The sequence below is a fragment of the Mirounga angustirostris genome, unplaced genomic scaffold (assembly GCF_029215605.1).
Source record: "Mirounga angustirostris isolate CCGP_5_RB_7025 unplaced genomic scaffold, mMirAng1.0.hap1 SCAF_8, whole genome shotgun sequence".
Lineage (NCBI taxonomy): Eukaryota > Metazoa > Chordata > Mammalia > Carnivora > Phocidae > Mirounga > Mirounga angustirostris.
In genome coordinates, this window is record NW_026991716.1 from 20,358,187 (window position 1) to 20,383,517 (window position 25,331).

Genomic DNA, 25,331 nt, shown 5'->3' on the forward strand with positions numbered 1-25,331 from the left:
GAAGTGCTAACCCAGCAAATGTCTGGAGTGAACCTAAAAGGCTTTCCATGTTGCGCATGGTGTTACGCGGATTCATAGACAGTGAGGGTAGCTGGGGCAACAGAATGAATAGGTTGCACGTTGCGACCCTAACGTCTGCCAGGCCAGGAACACACGTGTGAGAAAGCACTACATAGAGTCAGTCTGTCTGCCCCAGTAAGAAAGCTTTATGGCTGACCTGACTTAGGTGGCCTTACTTTATCAAGTTCTAAAGCAAACACCCTAAGAACATGGTCCCAAGGGCCATAAGGAGAGAGAGAGAGATTACAGAAAGACAGTCAATCTCAATTTCCTTCCTTTGTGACATAAAGGGTTTGGTTTTCCTAATGACAATCGTCATCACCATCATCATCTTTGACTGGGGTTAAACTGTGCCAGATGTAGGAATGAAGTCCCAGCTTTTTAGAAAGAGCTCTTTCATTGGATTATCTCACTGGGGAAGCACTGAGGAATGGGGAAAGATGGCGAGGCTTTCAGAAACAGTCCCGTCACACATCCAGAAAGAAGCGCAGCTCAGCTCCTTCTTTAGAGGGGACGGGCCGGGGATGACAAGGCTAAGAAGCCTGCGAACCACAAGCAGGGGCAGAAATTCAGGGGCGTGGGCCAATGGTGCAAAGAGATGGCTGAGATAAAGCCTTTCCCCACCACAACCCTGCCCCGTGCTACCCCGTGTGTGGGGGTGAGACCCTGGGTGTCTCCTGTTCTGTTCTACAGACATACTTTAGGAGGCGGAGGGCCCCCACACTAGCCCTGATCGTCTCTGCCCCGGCCCACAGAACGTCAGCCCAGCCATCCACCAGCACGCTGGATGTGGCCTAGCCCTGGAGGAGATGGGCCTCAGGCCAAACCTCTGTTGTCTGGGTTGGAGGGCTTGGGGTGGGGAGTAGGGGGTCAGTGTGGTGGAGCAGGAAGATTGAAAGGGAGCAAATGGAAAAGAACCACGGACAACCACCATGCCCACGTCCACCTAATTTCTTGCTGAGCTTATCCAGATGATGCTTTATTGTTAGTTCTTGGTCACCCGAAGCCCCAGGAAAGTTCCTGGGAACCAAGCGCCTCCTTCTAAGTATTCCCTTCTATTCCAAGCTGATTGAGATTTACAGACTGCTCACTATGTGTATTTAGACGGAAAAAGGAAAATGCTAGCAAGTTTCTTTTGATATTTACTGTATCACATATTCCAGTTTTAGAAATGCAAAAAAAAATGTGTAAAGCACCTACAAACTGAGGAAGTACGGAAAGTACTATGGGATGTAAATTAGCACCAAACCCTGTCAATAAATCGTTCAGAAATTAAGTTAAAGATGAATACCTTCTCTACAGCCGATAGGTGACTTGAGCCCATGAACGTGAGGCCACAAATAACCTCAGAGAATACTGGAACTCTGAGACTGACAACCGTTAAGCAGCTCACTAGCTCACTTCAAGCTATGCCTTTTCTATCATAGGATCCGCATTTTTACAAAGCGATGCTTTTATTATCTAGTTCTGGCATGTGTGACCGAAGCTGTTTCCACAGAGTAGAGGATGAGGAAGGACAACAGTGAGCACACAGAGAGGACCTGGTGGGAAGTTTACAGATTCTCATTTCTACTCTGCAGACGAGGCCACGCAAGTGTGGAGAGGTTGACATGCCCGGGGCCCACACGACCACGACAGACCCAGGTGTGCCCACTGAGGAGCCTGGGCTTCCCCTCCCCAGGCTGCTTCCTAAGGCCAAGCCTTTGATCTACATTTTGGAACCTCAGGGCTCCAGCCTGACCTTGGACACTTCCTCTCCGAGTGACTGTAGTCCAAGGCCTAGCACCTGGTACCAAGCTCTAGCCAGACATCAAGAGAATGAAAGAGATCATTCCCCGCCCCCAGTCCTGCCTCTGTCTTATTCTGAAAAACTGGGGCTGCCCTTTAGCTGCATGGTTGCTAAAGGCAGGAAAAGGAGACCAGATCAAAGCAGTCTCAAAGGGCTTGGTGGCAAGCACGTCAACCCACTCCAGTTCTCCGACTGAGGCCTTTGGGGAGCCTCAGGTTCAAAGCCTCAGCATGCTCCCTTCTGGGGTTCCATCTCTGGTTGCTGGCCAAGACACGGGGAGTTTCCAATCTCTTCGGCAACATGGTGACCAACAGCTGCAGGCTCACGAACTCAACTCAGTCAAGAGTTCAGCTGCCAGGGTCTGGGAACCTCAGCCGTTTCTGAAGTTGGATGTGATCTGTAGTTGAGATTCCATCTAACCTGACCCCTTCCCTTCTTCCCGGGGCTCCGGCAGTAGGAGTGACAACATTAACCGTCCACTTCCTCCCGAACGCTCACAGGAAGTGGGGCGTGTCACCAAAATGAGCCAGTAATGGCCTCTTCCTCACAGAGTGTGGCCAAAGCAGACAGGGGGGCTGGCGGGGAGGGCAATTCTAGGTCTCCTCTTTAGAAGGCTTGGGTCTGTTTTTCTGTCAGGTTTTATTTCAAGGACAAATGCTTCTCGTTTCCCTGTACCCTAAGAACCAGTCAACTACAACGAGCCTCAGAACTGGCAGGGAGTTGAGGTGCTAGCCAGCCTCCCCCTCAGCACGCCGGACAGATCGGCATTTCATGATGCCTCAACACTTTTCCATTTGCAACGATGCTAAATATTAAGACCATCTTTCCCATGTTGAGCCAAAAATCCCATCCTTCCTTTAAATGTCTATCTGTCCTCGAGGGCAACGTCGAATCAAGTCTACATTCTCTCCGAGACGGCAGCTCTTCAATTAATTCAAGAGGACTACTGTGTTTCTCGGAAGTCTCTCTTCCCCAAACTGGACAACTCCGGCTCTTCCAGCCAGCCCCCGCAGGCTCTGCTCTCAACGCTGCTGAATTATACCGGTCCCTCCTAACCTTGGGATGCGCCCCGGTATGTGGGTATCCTTTCTGCCACGCTGGATCAGAAGGAGCGGCAATCTGGATGTGGTCTGAGGGTGCAGGGCACAGGACCGGGGCGACCACCTCTGCAGGTGGCGTAAACAGAGCTGGGGTTCCTGCGTGCGTGTTCAACAGGGATGTCACACGCTCAGTTCCAACTAACATCCCCGTGACTTCTTCACTCCAACTGCCATCGAGCCCGTCTCCTCTACTCTACACTCGAGCACTTTCCAACTTTTCATCTGCCAGACTGGCAGGGATGAGAAATGAGCAGAGTTAGTGTGGCTCTCACACTGGTGATGGGAGTAAAAATGGTAACGACCTTTCTGCAACGCGGCTGAGCAACATGGAGCAGAATTTTAAGTATGTGTGCCCTTTACCCCAGTAATTCCACTTCCAGAAATTTGTCTTGAAGATTAAGAGTTGAACAAATGTGCAAGCATTTACGCACAAGGACTGAGGTAGTACCTTTATAACTCAGGGATGGGTAACACTGCAAAAAACACCCCCGACGACAGCATTTTCAACCGGCTGGTCTTACTATTTTAAATGGATACCTCCCTGATTTCCCTCTGGCCCTGCTCCCATGCCTTCTCTACCCCACAGCCAGACCGAGCTTCTAAAACACAGCTCGCTATGTCATACCACTGCCCTGCTCGCAGGCCTCTCTGACAGTTCCCTTCCTAGAACTGAATGTGGCCTCGGCCTATTTCTCAGGCCTCATTTGTTGGCGCCCTATCCTGATCTCAAGGCCCTCGCAGACATACTGGTTCTCTCTGGGAGAGAGGACCCAGGGCTGGTGCACTCGCTGTTCCTTCTGGCTCGGCTGCTCTACCTCAGGACCCTAGGGCTGGTGCCGGCCATTCAAGCTCCACGGCAAGTGTCCCACCGCACTCACGCAGAGGCTCCCAAGCCCACCACCCTGCTTTGCCTTCCTCACAGAACATACCAGAAACTGAAAATACTGTGTATTTCACTTGTTTGTCTCCTCGGCCTCAATCAAAAATAAGTTTCATCACAGCCTTGTCTCTCTCGTTCTCTGCACCGGCCCTTGGTGGCACATACTAGGTAGTGGATAAATATCGGCCAATGGCTGAATGGCCGGACAGACCAGGAAGGACATGCAGAAAACCTGTCCACTTGCACTATCACTCCAACCACGTCCTCAGCCTCCAAGAAACCTCATAATTAATACCCTTACTAGGGTTTAATGTGAGCAAACTCGATAGGAGATTGTAAACAGTGCTGTGATAAAGGCATTTTAATGAAAAACACCAAAAGATGAAAACTGAGGACCCACACGAATTTCTCCCATTATTGGTACGAATCTGTGTTCGTGCATTCAAAAGTCCACTTACATTCACAGTAAGCTGCTTTTGGCACAAAATTCTAGAATTTTCCTTCAGAGGCATGTCACTTCAATCGTAGAAATCCTGCCACACCATGGTCTAAGGAAGGAATGTTATCAGAACTCTTTGAGGATTCAAGTGAAGTTTTCTCCCATTTGTAACACCGGGGCTGGGGGCGGGGGTTGGGGGGGGGGGCGGGAGGTTTCTATAGTAATGAACAAAAACAAATATTGCAGATGTTTTTTAAAGTAGAAAAAAAAAAAATCTAAATCCGAGTACTTTTTAGTACTGATAGGGGCCTGCTTTGAATTTTGGCATGGATGCTGGTTTTCAACTCAAATATTCCTCTTGTAAATGTAATCCTTTATTTTCTAAAATGTAAAAAGACCCAGTTTAGCTACAGTGGGCTGTTCGTAAGAATACCGAACGCATCACAGCTAAACAAATACATCTTGTACAAGAGCTGAATGCCAATCTCGTAACTCAGCAGAGACAGACCAATTCCTAAAGCATACCCCTTTCTTCCTCCCTGAACTTCCTCACCTCCAGCTCTCCAAATACAGGACCTTTCTGCTCACCTTTCTTTGGTATGTAAGTCTACAGATTTGGAAATGAAGGTAAACTCTTACCACTCGAGCACTGGCTTGCTCAGAGCAGCAAGTGGGCATTCGGGTAGATGACAAAGCAAATTTGGGTGGGACGATGGTGTAATAGAGAGACCATGTGAGGGCAGTGAAGTCTTGGGGGCGATCTTGAGCACTGAGACAGTGTAGATATATCCCAGCTCTACCATTCAGCACCCAGGGAGACACCACAAGTTACCCCGACTATCTCACCTTCAGTTTCCACATGTGTAAAATGGGGACCAATCGGCCAGTCTCAAGCTGTGGTCCTCAGACCAGAAGCAATGGCACCAGCCAGAAGCTTGTCACAAAAGCTAGTTCTCAGGCCTGCAGACTCAGAGACTCGGGGCCAGGGCCCAGCACCCCGGGTTTCCACAAGCCCTCCAGGTGACACTCACGTCTGCTCAAGTGTGAGAACCAGTGGATCACAGTTCACTTCTTCAACTCTTCTTCCTGGTCACAGGCTCGGTGAACCACCTGAGAGGAATGTCACCATTTTGGGGATAGAGCATTACACGACTCCCAGGCTCACACTGCAATATACCTGCAGACCCTGCACAAGTTTTCAGGCATAAATACGTAACGAGAACAGTGACGAAATTTAACATCCTCAAAATTATTTTGGGGGTCAAATCCTTTGGACAACTCTCAACAAGTTTAAAGGATCACCCACTGGAAGGTGTCCTCGTGGCACGTCTCAAACACCGTTCACGTTCTTCCATAGCTACTTTACCCCATTTACCTGAGAAGGTCAAGGTTCAGGCAAGATCTAGACCCTTCTGGTATTTGCTAACTTCTGCTTAATTTCTTCATAGGTTTTATTAACCCAGGAGCTGAATTATTTGATCCTCTGAGCGAACGGCATCATAAGGAAGGTCACTCAGCACACAGGACACAAAACATACACAAACAGAACTCAGCCCTGCTTGGGGGGGGGGTGCGCCAAACTGAAGCCGACAGGCTCCAACAGGTTTTTGCAGCCTGATGATAGATCTATCCCCATTCCTACCGGTGCTCGCTTTGCTTTTCCAACAAAGTCTTGTGACAGCCCAAAGAGGGGATGAATCAGATTAACAAGCATCACCGCTCCACAACCTACATTTTGGGCCAGAGAAAAGTCAGCCTCCAGAAAGATTCCTGCCGGTCTCTGTAACAGACGGCCAGGGCAGGGGTTTGAAGGTGGAGAGCTGTGAGTGATGCCTGCAAGTCCATCCGGGCCTGCGCCAGCACCTGAGGGCCGGGGAGGGCAGTGCAAGACAGAGGTGGACGAGGGGCCGGGGAGGGGCTGGTAAGGCTTCAAGCATCCGCCTCCCAGGGTGATTGCACGTCTGAGCTCAGAGCCACCTTCTAGTAATTCGGGTGTTGTTCAGGCTCAGTCATGCCGATCCAGAAGGCAGGTCACACCAGCTGTGCCTGGGTGTGGAGGAAGGTCTGACGGCGGTGGATGGAAGCAGCCTCGAAAACTCCAGAAGTCAGCCTCCGGTGGGGCGTGTGCCTCAGAGAGGCGTTTCCCCGCGGTCCTCAGGCTGGCTGTGGGGACACCTACTGCGGGCTGCTCCCAGAGCTCTCGGGATGCTTCTGTTCAAGCGCTCGCATCCTGTGTGCACACGCACGCGCACCCCCGCAGCCGGCGACACTCCACGTCCTCGGACGTGGGCCGCGTGACCTGCGGACGCTGCAACAGAGGGAGGTTTGCACCTGAGTCCTCACGCGAGCTTTACTTCTCCCGCAGTTGCCTCCGCGCGCTGACTTCAAAGACCACATCCCCTGTCAGCTTTCTCCACGAACTCCTCTTCCCCGGCAAGAAGCGGGGAGACGCATCCCAAGGGCACAGAACGTCTCTCCCCCTGTGGACTGCAGCCTGGCATGCCGCGTAGATGGGAACAGTACGGAAAGTCAAGGAACCCTAACTGAAAGTAGGAGGTACTAGGAGCCCGGGTCCCTGTTGCTCATGACAGTTGCCTGTGAAGTTTCTACCTCTCCACTGCTCCTCAGCCCACAGCCAACTCAGGGGTACAGTCCTGGCTGACCCCCAATTTCTGCTCTGCTGTCTCTGGGCTCCCCTGCAGTGGTGGAGAAGGCACCTTCTTCTCCATCCTGCTCTCATGCAAAACCCTAGTACGAACACTTCCTCCCGGATGGACAGAGCTGGGTTACGATGCCTGAGGAGTAGGTTTCCCTCAAAGGCCACTATCTCTCCGCCATCCTTCAGGGAGGAGGAAAGGCAACCTTCTGGCTACTACAGTCCTTACCCCCTACCTTCCGTACTGATACTGGAAGCCGCTGACCTCAGAACAGAATCGTGGTACGACATTCTCCAGTTATTGACGGTTTACTTGGAAAACAGAGGGCCCTTCACGGCTCATTCTAAAGCTCCTTCCCCTAGTGTTCAAATACACTGTAGGGGAGCTTGGCAGTTGGCCCATGTCAATAAAATCAACCTTTGCAAAATCTTTATTCTAGACCCTGTTCCTAAGCAGGTTCTTTGGATCAGTACACCTTAAACCCCCTTGTACTTTTCCTTTCCTTTGCCTGCCCTTGTTTTGCTAAAATAATTTATTTGTTAGAACATTCTCTATATGTTACTTGGCTCCCTGGATTCCTGTGTATAATACCCACGAAGACACACAGTACATATTTCCATATAAAATCACTGATTCCTAAAAAACAAAAGATCTCAGAGGCTGAATGTGCTGACCTCTCTCCCACCCAGAGAGAACTCTCATTCACGCAGAGCTGAAACTGGCCTACCTGGGCTGTCCCTGTGTTAAACCAGGAAACAATAAGTAGAAAGTTACCACTTTCCCACCTGATGGTCCCTTAGATCTCTTAGGGCAGCCACCATGTTGTAATGGACTCTTCCCCTTGTCTGGGCTAACCACCCTCCATTTCTTCAACCCTCCTAGACGGCCCAAGGTCCCAATCCCAGGAGAGACTCCCATATCTGCAGCCTTTGGTGATGGAGCCCACCTGAAGTTGACATTCCTGAAGTGCAGCCCGGAGCCATTACCTCTGAGGGAAGCAATCACCACCCACCTCCACCCCACCCTGCAGATGATGCCTTTCTGCAGCGAACGGCTAAAAATCTACAGTCAAGCCCATCCCCAGTCCTGACCGTCATGGTAGACTTGAAAGGTGGTCACCAGACCCTTTTCTCACTTCAGCCCCGAAGGGAGTTAGCTTTAGCTTTCTTTCTTAAAGACGGTAGCACCTAGTTATTCACATCCGTTTTCTTTTTGCAGAGGAGGAAGAGATGACTATCTCCACAATAAGGCAGTGCCAACTCACTGCTGGCTAATCCTCAGCCTCTTCCAAAAGAGGAACAGGAAATGCTTAGGCTGAGCTGTTCACGATGGCCCGCCACATGCCACAGAGGGAAATGGAAGGTGTGGGTGGTGGGTACGGAGAAGGAGCATGGGGAAAAGGCAAGTCACCACCACTATGGGGACACCATATTGTATTCTTCAGGGGCCAGGGAGAAACAGCCGAGAAGGAAAGGGGGACCAAGATCACGTTGGGTCCAGTGTGAGAGGGAAAGAAAAGATGAACATAGATGAACCCAAGGAGAACAATCACCTGCAAAACCCAGCTAGGCAACAGAGCCCCTTCTCCGCGAAGGCATCCGTTCCTCATCACCTTGCATCTCGAATGGGATGAATGTGGTACACATGGGCCTCTGCTTGCCAGAGGTGACCCAAATCCCCAAACTGCTGCAAGGGAGAGTGGAACACCGCTCTACCCACAGGAACCCAGCTTCCAGTCTCAGCTGAACCTCTGACATCACACACCTCCATTTTCTTGCCTGTAAAACTGCAACAGTCCTCTCTTGTGAGCTGGGTTATATAAGCACGAAGAGTAAGAATTAAGTGCTGACACTACACACCAATACCTATTATGCAACCGAATCTCTTGTGTAAGGAAATACAAACTCTCTCCTGACTGAAGACCAACAAGCCCTCTATCAAACCTAAGCCCCAAAGGTGGCCGAGGAGAAAGGCCCTTTGGCACACACTCATGCCCAGGGCAGGTGAGCGGAGATTCGGTGTGATGAATTCCTATGCTAAGATTTCTGTGCTGCTTGTTCACTTTTTAGTGGGGGGCGGGGTTCGGTGGGAGACAGAATTTGCTGCTAATCACCTTCCTTAACAAATCAGAAAAACGTTGACAGTGAGTGGGCACGTTTCGATGTTTGCTAGCACCAGCTTGTTCAGCCCAAACAGGTTGGACAGGTTGAATATTTAAACAAAGGCGGAAAAATGCAAGGTATAAAGCAGGAGGTGCAGAGCTGCAGGTTGAAGTCTGTGATCTAACGCTGGCAGGCAGGCCCGCTCTCCTCCCCCAACTCCTTCCTCACTTTGCTACTTTCATATTATAGAACTAAGTGTGACGCACGCTCAGAATCTGTTCGCAGTTGTCGGGACATCAGCAGAGGGCAGGGTGGGAGAGGAGGAGGGCGTGCAGCGGGGTCTGGAGCAGAGGCGGGCCCTCCGCTCCTCATCCTACCCCCAGCAAACACATACCTTACCTTCTGTGACCTCATTTCTAGCTCTCACAATTGCCAGGCCGTTCAAGTGTGGGCAAGCACGGATGCTCCAAAATTTGATGCCATTCACCACTTTTACCTGGTGCAACTGAGCTTTCAAAATATTTCAACGAGATAGGTCAAAAATCCCACGGTGCCTGCATTCAAAGGAAACTTCTTTTGTGTCTGCTCAAATCTCTAAAACCAAATATCACCTCTGCCAAAATAGGAGCAAACCTAAATTATGAACATTAGCATCCAGCTGGCTGAACGATAATGAACTCCTTAATTATGAAGCAGATCATAAATTTGAGAAACGGGGACAGGATGAAAAAGGCTTTCACATCCCCACACTTGCAGACTTTTGGTCTGCCCTCTTCGCTATAACCGAACTTGACCTGGTCCTCAGGAGAAAAACGCTGAATAAAAAGTGAGCACCAGCTGCAAGTACATTTTTCAAAAATCCTTTCAAAAAAATAAGCTATGCTCATTGTTAAGGGGTATTAGAAAAGAAAAAAACAAACACAAAGTAGAAGGGAAAATGTTTTAGAGAATGTCAGTCAAACATAAAACAGGCTTTGCAAGGGACTGTCAATTGAAATGGGTCTACTTTCAGCTTTGCTATTTTCTTATGTTTTTTACTTTATTTGAAGAATAAAATTCTGTGACAAATCACTCTGGCCTGCAGTGGTAGCCTTCTGCTATTTGCCGATTTCCAAAACGTCAAAGTAAGAATTCTGAAAAGAACCACAGACTCTTATCAAATAGTGCAAATCCACACACAAAAAAACCCAGAAAAACACCACAAAACAAGCAATCCTCCCCACCCCCCAAAGAAGGGTTCAAATAATCATGGGGATTTGCACAATTCAGAAAAGAAAATTCAGGCCTATGGCACACAGCTGTTCTACAAAATAACCCTCTCAGACTGTCAGGTTCTTAGATGGCAGCTTGTGGTACCCTCGTGGTGGAAGGTCACAGTCTCTCTTCTTAGTTTGGTAAACACACATGCTTATGAGCATGCAGGAGGAACTGGGGGGGTTAAGTTTCCTAAGACAGAAGAGAAAGGAAGGGAACCACAATTTGTCGAACATTTATGTGAGCCAGGGGCTTGGGTATTTATTACAGCACTTAATACTCATGATGACAAACTCGAGAGCAGAACGTCGCTCCATTAAAGATGAAGAAACGGAGGTGCTCTCTGCCATTCTGCAGAGCATCCTTTATCGACACCAGCCAGAGAGGAAGGAAGAGCTCTCAGAGGACACACAGAGAGGATGTCTTTATACAAACCACTACTGTATTTAAAATAAAGGCACACAGGTTTCACTTCCAGCTGATGCGATGTAAAGAAAGGGCTAAGAGCGTTTAAATATAATCACACAATAAACTCACCTGGTGAAAGCTTAATAATGCTACCGGGGGAAACTGGGAAGTCGGACAATTTGCTGTGATACATAGATTTGTCAATGTTGACGCTCAAGGGGAAAATCTTGGGCCTCTTAATGATGTGGACTCACGAAGAGAATGAAAAGCATATTAAGAGGCATGATCAGGGAATGGAGTATTACATTTACATGATTTTTTTTTCTAGTTAAAAAGAAAAATGTTGCAACCCGGTTCAAGAAAAGCTTTCTAGACTACACTCGAAGTAGGTCTATTTCAGTACCCATAGTACTGAGACAGATGAAAACTGCCTCGATACCCAAGTACTACCAGATAGTCACCGAACACCACCAAATATAAGTGGTCTTGTGTCCAGCACAGATCACACCTTCCCATTATGCTGACTGCGTACACACCATTAAACTCTCCGCAAACCCCTCAACTACCTTTGTAGAGAGCTGCTCGCATGGTCATAGAGCATTTATCATCTTCTAAGTGGAACTGAATGTGTTAAGATTTCTAAGCATCCCCTAAAGAGATTTTCTTCTGATTTGTCTTTCCCTCAAGGGAAAGATATTTAATTGTAGATAACTGAAACGTCATTACATAATCATTTTTTCCCCCTTCTTTCCTTCATTTTAGAGAAGGGGGGAGGGACAGAAAGAGACTCTTAGGCAGGCTCCACGCCCAGCGTGGAGCCCGACACGGGGCTTGATCCCACAACCCCAAGAGATCACAACTTGAGCCAAAATCAAGAGTTGGATGCTCAACTGACTGAGCCACCCAGGTGCTCCATTTCCTACTTTTTAATAGAAAAAAAATTCACATAGTCCTGAGTAGGGTGACCCCCAGATTTTTATCCTACAAATTATTTCTTCCCATGGGACAGATACCTTTCTTCTTTCATAGGAATAGGTCAGGGAAGTGCATACCTGGTGATTAAGACTTGTTTTAAGATGTGACTAGCTGAACCTCTGAGTGCCCACCTCCACTCTGGAGAAACAGCAAGTCCCAAAACTAGTTCTAGGGTGTCCTCAGAAACTCATTATTAGCGTGACCGAAGTTCACAGGGCCCTTCCTCTTGCTGGACTCTGAGGGTAAAGAAGTGACTGTCCCCTTCCAAGACACTGTCCTATCCCTGCTCCTTCTGTCCTTAAATGCTGGCCACCTGTTCAGATACCCAAGTTCACTTGTGCATGCCAAGGGCTGGCTCCGCCTAAGCATCTGAGAGTAGTGTGCTAAATTCAGAGTCTCTGTGGTCTCATTTGTCATGGAGCAGGTCACATTTCTGTGCAGCGAACGTTTTCTTCCAGCATCATGGGAACACATAAGCCTCTGTTCCTGAAGACTGTCCATTATCCAGTGGCATCCTCGGGGTCTATGTCTCCTGTACTTAGCAACAGAAAAGTCATGCCCGCTGCAGTAGGAAAGCAAGCTGGTGCCAGAACAACTAGATGACGTTCCGGGGATTTCCCTGCCTCATGTTCGTCCTTCCACGACACAGCCGGCAGGGACCACATAACCCTGCTGTTTGGAGAATGAATGGCGAAGCCAGTTAGGAAAGCCTGCTCCTGCCAGGGTCTTCGCCGTGTCTGAAACGGAACACGTACTCCACAGCTCTCTTTGCAGCTTAAAGGTCTATAGTTCGTAAAATCAGGAGCAAAGTGGAAATTAATTTCCTATTTTCCCAAGGCAATTACGGTCTGGCAAAAGAAAGACACCCATCTCAGAGTAAGATTTCTTCCAAAGGAGATCCGTTTCCAATCTACTCTTTCAAATATCATCACTTCTTCATAGCTCTGAAGTCCAGCGCTTTCTGGAAAGTTTTGCAAATTGCAAAGCTCAATGCCCTTTTTCCTACATTGAGCTCTCCCAGCGGGCGTGCTCTGGCTCAGTTTCCCAAGTTTGTTTTGGAAGATAAGCACCGCTCAATCCAAATTTTCAACATGGGAGCAACTGATAAAGAGTTCTGGGAAGTTAAAAGCTGGAGCCACGGTGATATTTCCGTGATACATGTTGTGCACTTGATGCAGCCCATTATTCTGCCCAGGCACTCGGCTGTGGTCAGAGTGGTTTGGGATGAAGGATTTCCAAACCTCAAAAACACGAGAGTCCGCACACAGGGAAGTGGCAGCTTGAACAACTGTACCAGATCTGGTAATAGATCGAGAAAGCCTTTTTGCTTGGGTGCTGAGGGTCCTCTCCTACGACTAAGATAAAAGAAACTCTACAAAAAAGATGGACTCGCCTTATAAGCAGAGATAACTACTGCATCCTCATAAGATGACTAGCGGGCCCAAGGAAAGAGACGGAGTTGCTTCATAAAGTGGGTGACGACAGAGTACCTCCCTGTCAGTTAAGAACCACCTGAAACTGAAAAAGATCTAGTTCCTGGGGTCTGGTTTGCAAGATGTATGCAGCAATAGGAGTGTGGGGCGGAGCCCAGATCGGCCCCCTACAGCATGCTGCTCGACAGTAAATACCGGGAAGGCAAGGCTTATCTGGAGGAATGTGCACACCCAGAGATACGCATCACCTCCGCACGTGCAGATGCCCTTCAGAGCAGCAGGGCTGAGCAGGAGGCCCAAGAAAGGTGACCTATGTGTTCCTAAGTGACACTGTGCGCCGGACAAGCCTTGTGGAATCAAGCCTTGGGGAAATGGCTCTAGAAAGCCACACCACAGGGAATCATGTACTAGCAGGGGAGAGAGGGAAGATCAGAACCTGACGTGGGCACACAAAGGGAGGGCCTGGAACAGGTTATCAACAAGACAGAACGGGACACGGGGGTGGTGTGCATGCCCAGGATGCACGGGGTCTCTGATCACCTCACCAGTGAGCTCCTGGCTCTCCTTGGTCCCAGCCAGTGCCACAGACGTGGGGAAGCAGCCGCAGCCGAAGGAAAATGAGAAAGGAAGAGAAACAGAAGAAGAACTTCTGTCTTGAGTGGCAAACTCTCAGTTGACCGACTTCCTTCCATGCTCTAAAAACCCAGTGAGGATGCAGCTCCTTAGAACTTGGGTTTTCACGGTTCTTTTTAAAAAATTCCTGCACACACACGTCCCAGGGCTGCTCTGGCCCCTAATTAATGAAACACAGGTATGTGCTTAGGAGAGATCACAGCTCACCACTCGAGTCTCAGGTTCTGGAACAGATCCACTGGGACAAATAAATCTAACTCCAAGGGCGCCTGGGTGGCTCAGTCGGTTAAGCGTCTGCCTTCGGCTCAGGTCATGATCCCAGGGTCCTGGGATCGAGCCCCACGTCGGGCTCCTTGCTCAGCGGGGAGCCTGCTTCTCCTTCTCCCTCTGCCTGCCTCTCTGCCTACTTGTGCCTTCTCTCTCTGTCAAATAAATAAATAAAATCTTAAAAAAAAAAAAAATCTCACTCCACTCTCTCCAGCACATTTTTGTGTTTTCACATTTTTATAATTTTTTTTCAAAAGTACAGTTTCACCAAGAAATGAAGGTGGTAATGATTATGAATGATTACCAAAAACTAAATGCTCTTTTAAGTCATTATTTACAATTTTCTGCAGAAAAGGCAAAGTCAGTGTAGTGTGATAAACTCAAAAATCCTAATGGTTATTCAGATTACCAGATTTAGTGTGTGGGGGTATAGCTCAGCAGTAGAGCATTTGACTGCAGATTACCAGATTTAATATAGTAAAAAGAAAACAAAAGTAAAAGCAACTTCTTGGTTTATTTTCTGGTATTACAGCAGAGTTTACTTGGTATACTGTCCCTCAGTGGCATATACGAGAGTAATCCTGGTGACCGAAGAAACGTTCTCCTAAGTGCTTCGCATGTATTAATTCATGAATCCCCTCAATGCTGCCACAACACTGGTCAGGTATCACTTCTTTCTACAGATGGAAGTAACCAAGACACAGAGAGGTCAAACAACTTCTTTAGGGTCACACAGCTATAGGAGTGGAACACGGCTCACAGATTATCACAAGGGTGCTTTCAGGGCTAACAATACAAACTCAGAAACACCCCCTATGTAGGACATTTCCATGGTATACTGTTATCCTTCGAGTGCTCTCGCAAACATTACTGCATTGGAGTACAAGTCCTCAGGGAGGTTTTACTACGCTGTTTTGTGACAGGACAGACTAAGAGATCAGAATCAGGACTAGAACTTGGGCCCTCAACAATCAGTCCTTTTTCTCCAAATCAAGGTGACTCACAATAAATAAAATCAGTACAAAACCCAAAATTAGGGGCGCCTGGGTGGCTCAGTCGTTAAGCGTCTGCCTTCGGCTCAGGTCATGATCCCAGGGTCCCTGGATCGAGCCCCGCATCGGGCTCCCTGCTTGGTGGGAAGCCTGCTTCTCCCTCTCCCACTCCCCCTGCTTGTGTTCCCTCTCTCGCTGTGTCTCTCTCTGTCAAATAAAAAAAAAAAAAAAAATCTTAAAAAAAAAAAAAAAAAAAAAAAATTAGCACAAACATCCCTCAGGCATGCTTATTTACAAATAATAATTTACAAAAACTCTAATATACACTGTTCACAAATAAGAAATGTACCTTAGGACAATATCAAGGGCTGTGGTATAAAAAATTGAAGATCATTTCTAAATCTATCCATGTATACCTGAACAACACACCATCATAAATCTAATAAAAAGTTATCCCGTGATCACCAAATACAGTGTATTATGCTAGTAAGTTGGCTGCAATAGTTTAATGTGGAAAATACAGCTGACCTTTGAATACCATGGGTGTGAACTACGGAGGTCCACTTGATAAAACTTTTTCTGATACAGGAAAGTACTGTAAATATATTTTCCTTATGACTTCCTTAACGACAGTTTTTTCTATAGCTTACTTTATTTTAAAATACAGCGTATAATACATACAACATGTAAAATATATGTTAATCAACATATATGTTTATGTGCTCAGTAAGGTTTCCAGTCAATAGTAGGCTATTAGTTAAATTTTAGGGGAGTCAAAAGCTTTCTGTGATTTTCGACCGCCCAGTGGTCGGTGCCCTTAACCCCTGCATTGTTCAAGGGTCCACTGTAATGTTCTACAGCAACATGGAATCGTGTTTTTTTTGGTGGGGGGAGGGTTGTGAAAGAGCGCTTTTTTCTAATATACAAAGTGACATGAGCGCTAGATCAATCATTTCGCAGACAGTAGTTAAAGGCATAGTCTCTAAGCCCGACAGCCAATGTTCAAATCTTGGCCTTCTCTGTTACTTTGATCCCAAGCAAGTTTCCTCCTCTGCAAAATGGGATAATGATTCCACAAACTTTAGAGGCAGAGCACATAAAAATAAATGGAGGTCAATAAGGAAATAGGAAATGTGAACAACATATAAACTAGCTCAACCTAAAAGCGCCTCTAGAGAACATGCCAACCAACAGCAACAGAACATACACGGGACGTCCTCCAGGACAGACCATATGCTAGGCCATAAAACAAGTCTCCATAAATTTCAAAGGACTGAAATCATACAAGGTATGTTCTCCAACTACGATGGAATGATACTGGAAATTAATAGCAGCAAGAAATTTGGGAATTCACAAATATGTGGAAACTGAACAATACAGTCCAAAATAACCAGCAGGTCAAAGAAGTCACACGGGAAATAAGAAAATACTTTGAGATGAATGAACTAGAAAACACAACATACAAAAATTTATGGGATGCAACTAAAGCAAATGCCTAAAAAGAGATTTATAGCTGTAAACGTCTGTGGTACAAAAGAAGTTCCCAAATCAATATCCTCATCTTCTGCCTTAAAACACTGGAAAAAGAACAGCAAGCTAACCCTTAAAGCAAGTAGAAGGAGGGAAATAATAATGTACAGAGTGGGAAATCAATGAAATAGCAGAAAAGCCAACAGAGGAAAACCTACAAAATCAAAAACTGTTTCTGTGAAAATATCAATAAAACTGACAAATGTTTAGCTGGACTGCCTGAGGAAACAAATAAAGAAGACTCAAAGGATTAACATCAGGAATGAAAGAGAGGACATTACTACTCACCTTGAGACAGAAAGGACTAGAAGGGGAAACTATGAACAACCTGCAAGCCAACCAATTAGATAATTTATATAAAATGGCCAAATTCCTAGAACAGACACAAATGACTGAAACGAACTCAAGAAGAAACAGAAATATGAAGAGACCTATCATAAGAGACTGAATTAGTACTTTGAAAATGTCTCAGAAAGAAAAGCCCAGGTGGTTTCGTTGGTGAATTCTACAAAATACATAAAGAATTAACACCAACAAACTTCCAAAACACAGAGGTGGACGGACCACTTCCCAACTGACTCTATGAGGCTAGCAGAATTACTCTGGCATGAAAACCGGACGAGGACTCAGAAGAAAACTATGGACCAGTATCTCTTATGAAGATAGGCAAACTCTTTAATGAAATACTAGCAAACCACGTCTATCAACATATGAAGATGATTGTGAACAAGTGGGATTCATCCCAAGAATGAGGTTGGTTGAATGTCCAAAATAGAACGAAGGACAGGACAAAACAACCGGACCATCTCAGTAAGTGCCACACAATCTGACCCCCTTTCTCGATGAAAACACTCAGCAGACTGGGACTAAAAAGAACTTCCTCAAACTGATAAAGGATATTTAGGAAAAACCCGTAACTAGCATCATACTTAATGAGGAAAGACGGAATGCTTTCTTCTAACGTCAGAAATAAGACCAGAGTGTCTGTTCTCTTAGCTTCCATTTAACACTGTGCTGGAAGGGCTAGCCAGGGCTCGCAGGCAGAAAAAAATTTTTTAAAAAGGCACTCATCAAGATTAGTTTCAAAGGAAGAAGCACAACTGTCTCTATTTGCAGACAACATGATCGTGTATGTAGAAAATCCTAAGGAATCCACGAAATAACTGTTTGAATAAACAGGTCCGCAAGGCTGCAGGAAACAAGGTCAGTACAAAATAGGAGTTGTAGTTCTATATACCAGCAACGAACAATCAAAAAATAGTTCTACTTCCAATGCTGCCCAAAAGAATAAGACATCAGGGAATAAATTAACAAAATAAATATAAAACTTGGGGCACCTGGGTGGCTCAGTTGGTTGAGCACCCACCTCGATTTCGGCTCAGGTCATGATCCCGGGCGTCATGGGATGGAGCCCCACGTCGGGCTCCATGCTCAGCGTGGAGTCTGCTTGAGATTCTCTCTCTTTCTCCTTCTGTCTCTCCCCCCGTTCCACTCTCTCTCTCAAGTAAATAAATCAATCTTTAAAAAGCCTTCTGCCACTTTCCTCTAAAAAAATAAATAACTTATGCTTTGAAAATGATTTAAAACACACTTGAAAGAAATCCATTAAGATTTAATGGACATAAATGGACAATATCCCATGTTCAAAGATTTAATACTGGTAAGGTGGCAAGAGCCCCAAATTGATTTACATACTTTATAATCCCTGTAATTATACCAGCTGCCTTTCTTGCAGAAATTGACAAGCTGATCCTAAAATTCATATGGAAATGCAAACAACCCAGAGTAGCCAAAACAATCTAGAAAAAGACCTCCGTTGGAGGATTCACACCTCCCAGTTCAAAACTTAGCCAAAAAGCTGTAGTAAGTCAATATAACACGAGGCCCGAGGATGAACATACAGATCAATGGAACAGAACGAGTAGAGAAATTAATCCCTGCATTTACGGTCAATTGAATTTTGAGAAGAATGGCCTGACAATTCAATGGGGGAAAGAAATGAAATGAAATGAAACGGGGGAAAGAAAGAAAAGTCTTTTCAACAAAGTGCCGAAGACTGAAGCTGGACCCCTTCCTTACGCGAGACCCGAATATTAACTCAAAACGGATCATAGACTTAAATGTAAGAACTACAATTATAAAACTCATGGGATTCCACTTCACACCTAATAGGATGGCTGTCATGAAAAAGACAGGCGGGAGCAGGTGTTGGCAAGGATGTGGAAACACTGGAACCCTCCTACACTGCTGGTGGGGCTGTAAGATGATGCAGCCGCTTTGGAGAACAGTCTGGCATGTCCTCAGAATGTTAAACACGGAGTTACCACATGACCCAGCCATTCCACTCTGAAGTATCCGCCCAAGAGAAATGAAAACACGTGTCCACACAAAAAGATGGACCAGAATGTTCACAGGAACATTATGCATAATAGCCAAAGAGTGGAAAGGACTCACAAGTCCACCAATTGATGAAAGAGATCGTAAAATATGGTAGATCCATAAAATGGACTATTATTTGACAGTAAAAAAGAATGGGGTGCTGATACACGCCACAACACAGATGCATCTTGAAAACATAATGGGAAGTAGAGAAACAGGTCACAGGAGAAGACCACGTGGGAGGACAGGCAAATCCAGAGACAGGAAGTGGATTAGTGTTTCCCTAGGGCTGGCAGGTGGGAAGTAATGAGAAAGGACTGCTTGATGGGTGTGGGGTTTCTTTCTGGGGTGATGAAAATGACCTAACACTGAAGGTCATGATAGCTGCGGAACTCTATGCATATACTAAAACCCACTGAACTGGACACTTCAAATGGGTGAAATCTATGGTGTATGAATTATGTCTCATAAAGGTGCCAAAAAAAAAAAAAAAAAAAGCAAAGTGTTGAGCCCAGTGCCTGATGCACAGTACACCATGGCTTTAGCTATGGTTGTCTGTAAGATGCACTCTCCACCATCTCACTGTAGAAGGAGCAACTATGCCCTTTACGGATGTGCTGGACACGTGTCCTAGTCAATCACAGACGCTCTCCCAAAATGGAAATGTTCCCAATCAGGAGCGACTGGGCCCAAAACCAAAGCTGTCTCATGGAGGACCATAAGCAGGGAGTGCTCAGGGCCAGAGCAGCCCCAAGGAGGGTACATCTCCCTAATGCACCCCACTGCCCTCTCCCGAGTTAGAGCTGACCCACGGGGAGTTCCACGGAGCACGAGTCTCAGGAAGAGAAAGCAGCAAAACCACCCAAGAAGGGAATAGGTCATGCCTCCAGGACCAGATTTTGAGAGGGCAAATATGTAAGGGATGAAGGACTTTTTGGAAGGGCGGGGAGGGGGTGCCGAGAGAAGGACCAGGCAAAACAAAACAAAACAGAGAGGAAAATGGAGGTAGTACTGGGCTGATCATGCTGGTTAAAAAAGCAAAAAGCTAGAGTGTAAGATAGGATATTAAACCATGGTGATGGCATTTATTTACTTCCTTCTTTGTACCCCAAGACACTCCTAGGAGGAGGTGAGGGGCAAGGAGGACTGAAATGTATATGCAAAGAAAAAAAAGTAAAATACTTTGTAAAAAAATCTCCAACACACTGATACCTTTCGTAAAGTCACCCTGTACCTTACTTCCAGGAGTTCAGACTGAGAAATCCACAGGCTTTAGATGATTGCGGCATTACTTAGAAACGCAAACATTAAAGATAGATAACATTTACCGAGTGCTTACCGTGGGCCTCGACTGTGTGCAAAACTCATTATCCTCTAACCCTCATCCCTCTCCAATGAAGTGGATACTACTTAAAAATCTCGTTCCAGTGAGGAAGAAAATGAGGCACAAAGGTTAAGTAACTTGCTCAAGAACGGAAAACTTACAAGTGGCAGAGTTGAGATTTGACATGAGGTTCCTAATTCCAAGAGCCTGAGATTTGCCACTATTCCAGTGTGTCCCAGCTATACCTCAGCAGTTCACAAAACGGTTTTAGGTGGAATAAACTGGCCCGCCCCATTTTACTACTGCTAGATAGTCAAGTAACTATATAAAGTTTTCTTTTGAAACAAGTATGTAAAAAAGAAAAAAAAATAGGTTAGTCAATTTTTAAAAAGAAAGCAGCATAACACCTGGAAGGGAATATAGAAAAATAAAAATAGGGGTGCATGGGTGGCTCAGATGGTTAAGCATCTGCCTTCGGCTCAGGTCATGATCCCAGGGTCCTGGGATCGAGCCCTACATCGGGCTCCTGGCTCAGCGGGGAGCCTGCTTCTCCCTCTCCCCCTGCTCATGCTTTCTCTATCTCTGTGTCTCAAATGAATAAATAAAATCTTAAAAAAAAAAAAAAAGAAAAAGAAAAATAGTCTGATTTTCCAAGGTGAAAATTTTTGAGTCCCTTTAAAAATCCTCCCTAGAGTCCCATAATTCTTAAAATGTTTATGGAAAAAATAAAATGAGCATTAAAAAAAGTCTTTTTGTTCTAACCCCTCAAAACCTGTGTAATTTTTCTACAAAGTATATTTTCTATTTGTTTGTCCCACAAAATTTTAATATGCCCACCACTGAGCTCTCTCCCACTTTGGAGTGAGCTGCTTTTTCCCTCAGGAAGTAAATTCCTGGCATTTATCAGATCTTCTTTTTCTTCATTTTATCCTATCTTATCCTGAAGTTCCAAGACCAGGCCACCTAACTATTTATTCAAAGGCCCCAGAAACTTTTTGCAAGGAGAAGGGCTGCAGGGAATCTGGTAGGCATATGCAAACAGTTTTTCAGAGGCAAGGGTTACTATGCTACTCCTTGAGGCTTCCTCTGTATCTGATAAGCTGCCCACCTCTGGCACCCAAACAAAGAAACTCCACCTGGCAGAGAGGGAAGGACTCTGTGTTTCGTCCTGAAGATCCCCAAAGGCCAAAGACCTCGCCCAGGTACTTCTGTTTCCCACAGCTAGACACGTCCAATACACCAGAGAGAGCATGCAGGAGCCACAAAACCATCTCCGACTTCTCCAAACAGCGCACAGATGCCAAGAGCTCTCAGGCCTTTAGGCAAGTCCCCTGATGGCCTCGAGGCCACTGTGCTTTTTGTCAACCTCCAGACGGCAGCCCTCACCCACCTGTGCATGTTCCCATTGGTGGTGAATGACTGGCCGCACACAGTACATTTGTACGGCCTCTCGCCAGAGTGCACCAGCATGTGGCGGTCCAGGGAGCTGGCCGAACTCAGCGACTTCCCACAGATGCTGCACGAATGGTCTGCCCCTCCAGTGTCCGTGTTATGCTGGGGAAAGCGATCATCACAGGGGTCACTTAGAAGGATGGGTCAAAACTTGATTATAAAATGCAAAGTCAGAGCTTTATACAAACAAGCAAACAAACAAAACCCCAAACAAAACCAAAACAAGAAAACACTCAGTACAGCTTCTCTGATATTTTTTTCTGTCATTTTAAGTATCTTCCCAAATGTCAAAAATCTGTCGGGAACACAGGCAAACAACTATTTTGTATGATCTTCTTCCTCTTTCGTGTTCCAGTTTTGAAAAACACGTATGCAAGGCTCAGAGAAAGGTGGAGCCTTTGCAGGTCTTTCTTGGAGACACACAGAGATTAACTGAGCACATATATTCACAGGAGCAGAAGGACCCTCGACTACGAAGCTACCATGAAATATGGTCTTCACATTAAGGCCACGTCCATTCTTCTAGTTCGCTGACTCAGTCCTGCTGTCAGAGAAAGAGAACTGAAACCTGCACAGTTTGGAGTTCTGGCCTCTGGAAGATGTTAAAAGAAGGAACATTTCTATCCAAACCCAAGTTACTAAATGATGGTATTACTCAGTACCATGTTATGATTTTAATATCGTCAATCCTTCTCACTCATATGCGGAATTTAAGAAACAAAACAAATGAACAAAGGGAACAAAAAGAGAGAGACAAACCAAGAAATAGACTCTTAACTCTAGAGAACAAACTGATGGTTATCAGGGGGAGGTAGGTGGGGGATGGGGGTAATAGAGGATGGGGATTAAGGAAATGATGGAAAGGAAAAATTTTAAAAAATTACCCATTCCCACTCCAAATATATACATACATATATATGTGTATATATATATCCAATATATATACGTGTATATATATATATTCAATATATACATGTACATATATATATTCAATATATATGTGTGTATATATATTCAATATATATATGTGTGTGTGTGTATATATATATTCAGTCCTTCATTGTACTAGATTCAACTATACTTTGTCACGACACAGCAGGCAAGAGAGGAGGATAAATGTCCTAATATAGAAGCCCAAAGAAATCCCAAATTCCCTGCTGCATAATACAAGTTTATAGCCATATAAGGGATAGGGGGCTCCATCTACGATCTCACTGTACTGTGAAGAAACTTGGTTCAAACTGACAAGTCACATATGACAAAAGGTCTTCTGTTGTATGTGGTCAGTTAGCGAGATGTTGGCCGACGTCTGAAAAGGTATTCTACGTTGACCTGGGATTCTGGTCAGAGTAACGTGGACACACAAGACTTATTTCATAACCGCCCCTCAAGATGGTTCAAATAGTAAATCTAAATGGAGTACAGACACAATTCATCCGCTGAGATCAAACTGCCCTCTCTTAATGAAGAATGATTTCAAACAGAAATAGAAAATCGGCAGCAAACCTGACGGATGTGCATGGTTAGCTGGTGCTGTGTAGTGCAAATCTTTTCACACAGGGGACAGTTATAGGAAGACTTCTCCTCCTTCGTTTCCTGAAAAGACATAATACAAGGGAAAATCAAGTTCAATGCACAGTTAAGCCAGTGTCTCTTGTTTCTGATGTAAGCACCTGCATCTCAAGAGCCAGAGCAATAAATCAGCTGAGAACATGGGCTCCAGAGCCTGTCTGGGTATGAGCCTGGGTAAGTCACGGTCCTGTCTGCCCTGTTTCCTCAGGTGTCAAATGGGAAAAATAACAGCATCTACCACATTGCACTGAGATGAGGATTCAATCAATTAACACACACAAAGCACTGGAATAGTGCCTGGTACAGGGTAAGTATTCAATAAATATTAGTGTTTTTATCAAACACCATTGCATTAATCATCAGTGATGACCCCCCCCCCCCAAAAAAAAATCAAGGCTCAAGTCACAGCAGAGCTAGAAATGGAATACATTTCTCCCCAAGCCCTAGCTAGGCAGCTCCAGTCACGATTTTCTACCTGGGCTTGAGTGCCCCAAGCACAGTTCTCCTAACAAAACCCCATCCACCCAACAAGGCAAGGCTTCAGTGCCCAGCTGTGCGGCCAAGAGGCATCAACGGGACCCTCTTACTTGCTGCCTGCACCTGCCTGACACCACTCATAAGTAGTAAGAATGAGAATGCTGCCCTTTCCCAAACCGTGACAGGGAATGACAACCCAAAATAAAGACTTCCACAGAGGGTGACAAAAGAACCAGCTCACGACTTGGTGAGGTGGCTCATTTTATGTTCCCTCAAAACACATGGGACAGGCTTCCTTCAAGCAACAGATTTTTACCTTTGTAAGGAAAGGGACGTGCTCCTTCATCACTAGCCATATGCTATGGCTCCTCTTTCCAGATAACTCATGAAGAGTCGCCCTCCTCACCCACACGGTCCCTAAGCACCACAGTCTGTGTGTCCTCATCCCCAAAACCAATAGGATCAAGGCTTGGACACCTGTCCCAGGAATCTGAAATTGAGATGCTTAGAGACCGAGATCAGGGGGTTTCCCACTGATCAGCAGAATCACCCGGGCAGCTTTTCTGAACTAGAATTCTAAACCAGATTCATGACCTGCTGAATCAAAATGGGGGTGGGGGTTGTACCCCAGAAATCAACTTGTTTCATAAGCTCCCCAGGAGTTGCTCATATGTACCCAGGTTTGGGGGTGACTAAGCTACCCCCTTAGGTGATCATGAACACCTGAGCTGGAAGTTCATGTAGGGGTGCCTGGGAGGTTCAGTCAGTTAAACGTCTACCTTTGGCTCAGGTGATGATCTCAGGGTCCTGGGATGGAGCCCAGAGTCAGGCTCTCTGCTCAGCAGGGAGCCTGCTTCTCCCTCTGCCCCTCCCCCTGCTTGTGCGCACACGCTCTCTCTCTCTCAAATGAATAAATTTAAAAAAAAAAATCTTCAAAAAAGAAAGAAAGTTCCTGTAGCCCTAGGCCTGGGCTGAGCACCGTGGCAAGCCCAAGCCATGAGAATGCAGCTGGGGAGGACATCAGTCCTCAGGGAAGTGCGAGACCAGGGAGCCGGAGAGAGGGGATGGCACCATCTCTAAGGCTGGACCCTTAGGCTTCCTTCAACAGACCTCTTTTTACTTTACTCATTTGAATGAGTTTTTGTTCTTTGCCAATAAAACCCATCCTTGAACACTTAACTATGTGCTCAACTCGACCCGTGGAAATGTCAGGTTTTTCACAACCACTATTACAGATCCCATTTTCTGGATGAGGAAACAGGTACAGAGAGGCAAGCAACGTGTCCCAAAGGAGAGAACCGTGAAGTAGCAGACCCAGGAGTCCAACTCAGGCCAGCTGTGCCATATAGGCCTATGCTCTGGAAGTCTGAACACAAAAAAGGATGAACCCCAAGGCACAGACAGGAAACACCCTCGTGGCTGGCTCATGAGACATGATGAAAATACTAGTCACCCTGAAGACTATAAAAACAAATGGCACCATACGGCAGACGGGGTGGAGTGGATGCATGAGGATGTCTAGGATGGCATCTCCTCGGTGAAGTCTAACAGGCCTCATTTTAAGCGCTACAAATGCTTTTCTCATGGGTGGCATTGGGGCCGAGGATG

General features: G+C 46.1%; 1 protein-coding gene across 9 annotated transcripts in view; it reads right to left on the minus strand.

Annotated features, from left to right (window-relative positions):
- Positions 1 to 25,331, minus strand: part of RREB1 (ras responsive element binding protein 1) — a 177,281-nt gene that overhangs the window by 37,612 nt on the left and 114,338 nt on the right. For all 9 annotated transcript variants that reach the window (XM_064597206.1, XM_045866412.3, XM_064597208.1 and 6 more), the window contains 2 exons: positions 23,181 to 23,270; positions 21,613 to 21,776 (listed from right to left, as the gene is read on the minus strand). In XM_064597206.1, coding sequence (XP_064453276.1) covers positions 21,613 to 21,776; positions 23,181 to 23,270 — 254 coding nt within the window. The remainder of the gene's footprint in view (positions 1 to 21,612; positions 21,777 to 23,180; positions 23,271 to 25,331) is intronic.